The sequence below is a fragment of the Macadamia integrifolia genome, unplaced genomic scaffold, assembly GCF_013358625.1.
Source record: "Macadamia integrifolia cultivar HAES 741 unplaced genomic scaffold, SCU_Mint_v3 scaffold187, whole genome shotgun sequence".
Classification (NCBI taxonomy): domain Eukaryota; kingdom Viridiplantae; phylum Streptophyta; class Magnoliopsida; order Proteales; family Proteaceae; genus Macadamia; species Macadamia integrifolia.
Window position 1 is genome coordinate 467093 of NW_024868395.1, and position 5752 is coordinate 472844.

At 38.6% G+C, this 5752-nt stretch overlaps 1 protein-coding gene across 1 annotated transcript; it reads right to left on the reverse strand.

The window, feature by feature from the left end:
• Positions 1 to 1433: 1433 nt before the first annotated feature.
• Positions 1434 to 4920, reverse strand: LOC122065063 (protein ACCELERATED CELL DEATH 6-like). The gene is made up of 3 exons (XM_042628853.1): positions 4213 to 4920; positions 3191 to 3729; positions 1434 to 2357 (listed from the first exon to the last, which is right to left on the reverse strand). Exons 1-3 carry the CDS (start codon positions 4832 to 4834, stop codon positions 1692 to 1694), a joined length of 1827 nt encoding a protein of 608 aa, XP_042484787.1. The 5' UTR covers positions 4835 to 4920; the 3' UTR covers positions 1434 to 1691.
• Positions 4921 to 5752: the final 832 nt, after the last annotated feature.

The window sequence follows — 5752 nt, forward strand, 5'->3', positions numbered from 1 at the left end:
ATGAGATTTTTTTCCTATAAATATTATGGAGTTAAAAATAAAAAACCAAGTACCATATTGTCTTCACTCTTCACTTTTACTAATAGGTTTTTATTTTTATTTTTATTTTATTTTTTTTTTTAAATTAATTTTTTTTTTACAAAATTCCTATTTTACCCTTAAAAAACGGATACGCGTTTAAAACGGCCGTTTTAAACGCGTTTTAAACGGATTCTTTTGCCGTTTCTGTTTTTTCCCGTATTGTATGGAAGCATACGGCAAAACGCGTTTTAAACGGCAAAAAAACGCGAACGCGTTTTAAACGCGTTTAAAACGCGTTTTAACTAACAGTGGTCTGGACTAGTTTTAATTAATATTTCTGACAAACAATAGGAGGACTAAATTTTACATCATCCAAAGATGTTAAGTTTTCTCGAATTCTTGGTTTGTTTTGAAGATTAATCAGTTCTGACATATTTTGATGGCGATCCGGATGGAAAGTTTTTTGAGATCTGTGATGGAAGCAGAGGGGTTGGGCTCGTATGGGGTGTGGGGAGAACTACGCGGTATGATTTGACCAGATTGACCGCGACCCGATGGGTCGACCCTCAACTTAGAATATATAATGTACTATTGTCTTGTTGAGAAAGTCATTGTATTTTGAAGGATTTTTCAAACTAGGGTTTCAGGACGAGTTTTCTCATCGTTGCTTAGGTGTAATCTTTCTTCTGCATAGTGAAACATCTTTTTCTTCGCCCGAGGATGTAGCACACTATACCGGTGTGTGAACCTCGTTAAATCTCTGTATAATGCGGATCTATTGTCTTCGTTTATTTTCATATTTTTTTGATGTCTGCTCTAACAAAAGAGATTCTCCATCACTTTTGGTGACGAAAAAAACCAGTGCCATACTGCCAAGGGAATCATCCATCTTATGATGATCCTTAATCCATCCCAGCGGTGGTAACTCTGGTCTGAATAAAAAAAAAAAAGTATTGAGACCATTATATATTCTAGGAACAGAGACCAATCCTGAAATACAGACCAACTGATGGCTCTCCCATAATGGGCTCAGTTGTTAATGGATCCACTTATAATAATGCATATTTACACAATATAGAACATGTACATTGAAACCACTACTGGCCCACTAGGAAGACCACATCCCCCATAGAGCTCCATCCAACCATGCCATTAGTCAACACCCATCCAACTAGTTGATACCCATAGAATGACTGGATGCTAACCCACATATAGCAAAACCTTACATGTGTTTCATTCATTCGTTTTTTTAATAAAGTTCCTTTCTGATTTTGAGCAAAAAAAAAAAAAAAAAAAAAACAACAACAGAAAAAACAACAAAAAAAAACTGTAGAAAACCAGTTTTAGGCGAGTGAACATCATGAGAAGTTGCATAATTATATAAAGCCTTAAATAAGGTGCAGATACAAGAGTAGAATGAGAAATTTTTAACACTAAGACAACCAAAATATAATCTTTCTTAATATACTAAGATTGTGATGAGATAACACCTGATACAGTATATCACATGCAAACACTACTATTACATTAGAATCTATTATTATCCGTAATACATACCATACATACGAGTGGTTTTCCCTCTCAACAGGCCCAAAGGAAACAAACCGAAACCCTTGCATTTGATAGTGTCTAAACAAAACAAGAAACATCTCCATGGGGTGATTGGTCCACTACTTGCCCTCAACAATTTTGCCTTGAAATAATCTATCAAATGCTAAGATCCAAAGATAGAAGATCCCCTTGGAGTATCGCAAAACAGGGTTCTTGGGCATATATGGGACAGCAAATAGAAGAAGGAGAATTGCGTAATAGAAAAGAGAGATGGCTAAAAAGACGAAAGCCGTGATTTCTCCAATGATCAAAACCAAGAAGGCAAGCCAGTGAAGTTCACGTATCACCGTGTACAAGCCTGCTCCAAATGCCATAGCCATCATTGTGAGAGCTATGGTTAACAATTGTAAGCTTAAGTTAACTGCAAGAATCAACGAGCGATCGTCACCCCACTGTTCCCAAATGATGTTCAGCACAACCGCGATAGACAGATAAAAAGCAATGGTATTGTAGACCACGAAAAAAATAAATGCATCGTTCCTTAGCAAGGTAGCCATGCCTTTTTCTGGGCCATCACTGTTCAAACCTCCAGGGATTGTGAAACCCGCGGTGAAAGTGACTGAGGAGATCAGCGTTGCTACAACCACAAAAGTGTCGAACCTGTCTTTGAATTTCTTTTTGTAATGTTTTTTTTTTCGTTTACCTGCTGACGTATTTTCTTCCATAATTGGAAAAGGTCGACCAGATGGTGCAGAATTAATACGTAAGACTGCTAGTGGAAGAACCTGTATATTGAATATAAAATTATTTGCATAATCCCAATGTATATCTTTAATCTTAAAATGCAAAATGTTAAGTTTGTCATCAATTCTTGACCTGTTTTAAAGAAAGTCCCGTTCTAACATATTTTGGTGGCGATTTGAATGGGAAGTTTTCTGAGATCTGTGGTGGAAGCAAAGGGGTTGGGCCTAGAGCCCAGCACTGATCTCGTATAGGGGTGCAGTCCCGCGGTATGGTTTGATCGGATCTACCGCGACCCAATGGATCGACTCGCGACTTTGGGGTATATAATGTACTATTGTCTTGTTGAACATAGTCATTGTAATTTGGGGGGTTTTTCGAGCTAGGGTTTTAGGGCGAGTTTTCTCGCCGCTACTTTGGTGTAATTTCTCTCCTGCATAGTGAAACATCTTCTTCTTCGCCTAAGGACGTAGAACACCACATCGGTGTGTGAACCTTATTAAATCTCTATGTCTTATGCGGATCTATTTTGGTTTATCTTCATATTTTGTAATGTTTAACATAAAATCTAAAGACTTTCAGGATTCAGATTCTAGCATATTCTGCAACAAAGTCAAGAAGCTAGTTTATCATAACATTTGAATGAATAATTATGGCTATCACCTTGATTCTGGAATCTGACATGGGAGGAATCAGCTAAATTTGGAATAAAGGGGAAGAAATTCTTGAATCTTAGAAACTGCATGAAAGTTGCAGCTTCTTAGAGACAACTTAAGAATCTCTTCCGAATCTTAGACTACTCCCAAAATCAAATTCCCCTCCAAACGTGAAACATGACAGTACTCCTTGAAAGAAAACAAATTAATTGGGGGCATACCTTTGGCAATGAGTATGACTTGTTCCTTTGCTTCATCTCTGCAATGTCTAGGGCTGTCAGGCCTTCATCATTCACGATACTCATGTCTACATTCCCTTTCTCAATTAGAAAGTACATAACCTCCAGATGCAAGTTCATAGTGGCCAAATGGAGTGGCGTGTTTCCATTAATATCCTTTGCATTTGCAAGCTTTTGAAACTTAGATTTCTGCTGAAGCATGTAACTTACTAATTTGGATCTCCCATTCTTAGTAGCTAGATGAACAACATTCTGACCTTCTTTGTTTAATGTCTCTATTGCCGCCGGGAAATATTCTAGCATAGCTTCAATTATTCCAACATAACCTTTACTGGCTGCTAAGTGTATGGGACAGAGACCTTTTTTGTCCTCTTTGCAAGCGATAGAAGCATCTTTCTTTAATATGCAACGAGTTCCTTCAGTATAGCCAAATGATGCTGCATAATGAAGAGGAGTTCTTCCAGCTGCATCTGCTCTACTAATGGGGTCATCCTTTTGTTCCAATAGAATGTTGATGCATACTAGGAAGTAAACCAAAAAAGAAAGAAAAAAAATAAGAAGAAGAAGAAGAGAAGCTCAATTCTGTTAGTTTCTTGATAGTATTTTTTTTAGCTAAAGATCAGCCATTATGAACTATGATAACATAAGAAAAAGAATGAAACTTAGACAGCCAAAATAGAAAACCAAAAACTCATAAATAGTGGGCTACTCTTCCACCTTCGGCATTGCAATCAGTAGAAAGAGCAGAGCCAATCAATAGAGCACCAAAAACTGAACTAAAACCACAGTTGTAAATTGTGCTATTGCCATAATCCTCTCCATCCGGCTGTACCCTCCAACCCCATCTCACACCATCCATGGGGAGTAAAGCCGGGTGGAGAGGAACCAAATTCTGCTTATGGCTATCTTAAAATTGTGCCATTGGGAATGTCTCTCACATTCGTTTAAGGGAATATGTCGCAATCCATATTGCAGAAAGAGAAAGAGAGAGAGAGAGAGACTACCTGAATGGTTCTTAGCAACGGCAGCGTGCAAAGGTGTCCAGCCGTCGGGGCCGTAATTGGCACTTAGATAAAGATTCTGGAAATTTTCATTTTCCAATGGAACTTTCAACATCTTCCCCAGCACATCGGGCAACCCACGGTCAGCAGGCAGATACAGTGGTGATTCCTCGCGCTTATTCTTAATCAAGATCACCTCTTTGTCCGCCTCCATCAACACTTCTATCACTTCATGGTGTCTCCCAAGAACAGCTTCATGCAAGGCTGTATTCCCACACCTGTTCGTAAACTTCACCAATTGATATTTTATAGACCGATTCTCTGCTTCGTCTCCTGTTTCCATGGCCCATTCCAACAGACACTTGACCACTGCAGCATTATTATGCTGTGCAGCAATGTGGAGTGGGGTGTCTCCTCTATGGTTCCCCCTGCTGATAATTGTTGTTGGCAGACAATCGTGGATTACCTTTACAACTTCAACGTTGTTGAATTGGGCGGCAATGAGTAGTAGATTGTTCATGGTTTGGTCGCTCTGTTGTTGGATATCTTCCGTTGCTGCGTTTAATAATTGCCTGAGCAAAGCTACGTTACCTTCTGTTACAGCCTCATACAGATCAGGATCCATGGCTTGTTGCTTTGTATCCTGTGAAGAGCTGTACTTGCTATTTCTAAGTTACTTATAAGGGGATGAGAGGCAGAGACCAAGAAGGACTTGATACAGAACGATCATCAATTAGGATTAAATAACTCTAGCAGAAGCGTGAGGACAAGCGGATGTAAACGGATCGGATTGAATCGAATTTGGATTGGATGTGACTGGATATGGATATTTCCTGACCGGATATGGATACTTTTTAAATGGATACAAATGTTGATCCAATTCGGATTTTTGACCATCCGTTTATTCTCTGATTGTGTAATCCGGATCTCCCCCAACCAATGAATAAAAGATTCTCTTAACACATCTTTTTAAGTTGTCCTAGTTTTTTTCTCTTATTCTCTAGAACTTGACTAAATTTTAAGAACCCTCAAAATCATCAATTGATTATATAATCGGATTGGATAATAAGTTTTTGGATAATTTGGATTTGAATCCACATACCCTTTGATCAAATACGAGTACTCTTAAACGGATACATATGCGAACTTGAATTTGGATTTTGGCATTGCATTTACATTCCTATTTGCAGTTGGGGGTTTTGTGGATTTACAGGGGAGGGCGGGCAAGCAGAGGCAGCGAAAAAGAAAAAGAAGAAAGAGGGAGGAGGAGACCGAGACGGAGAAGGTGGGTCCCATAATTTAATTAAATAATTTTTTTTATAAAATATATGGAAAGAGAAGGAGGAAGGAAGGAGATAACGGCTCTATTTTCCATGTCACTTGTTGGACGTGTTGTGCGACATCCATATAATGGCGGTCCTTGGGTTAGACCTGATGATTCGAACTCTGGTGGTTACCTGTACAGGGAATGGGATCAAAAAGATAGTTAAAAATTTGGAGTGATGTTTAAAACCGCTTAAAAATTAAACGGGATTGTCAAGAA

What these genes read in the sequence shown, in the direction of transcription:
- LOC122065063 (XM_042628853.1), bottom strand. Translation starts at nt 4,834, where the DNA reads ATGGATCCTGATCTGTATGAGGCTGTAACAGAAGGTAACGTAGCTTTG. An exon ending in CGTTGCTAAGAACCATTCAG is followed by an intron (nt 3,730 to 4,212) that starts GTAGTCTCTCTC and finishes TTTACTTCCTAG; the next exon opens with TATGCATCAACATTCTATTG. An exon ending in AGTCATACTCATTGCCAAAG is followed by an intron (nt 2,358 to 3,190) that starts GTATGCCCCCAA and finishes TTCAATATACAG; the next exon opens with GTTCTTCCACTAGCAGTCTT.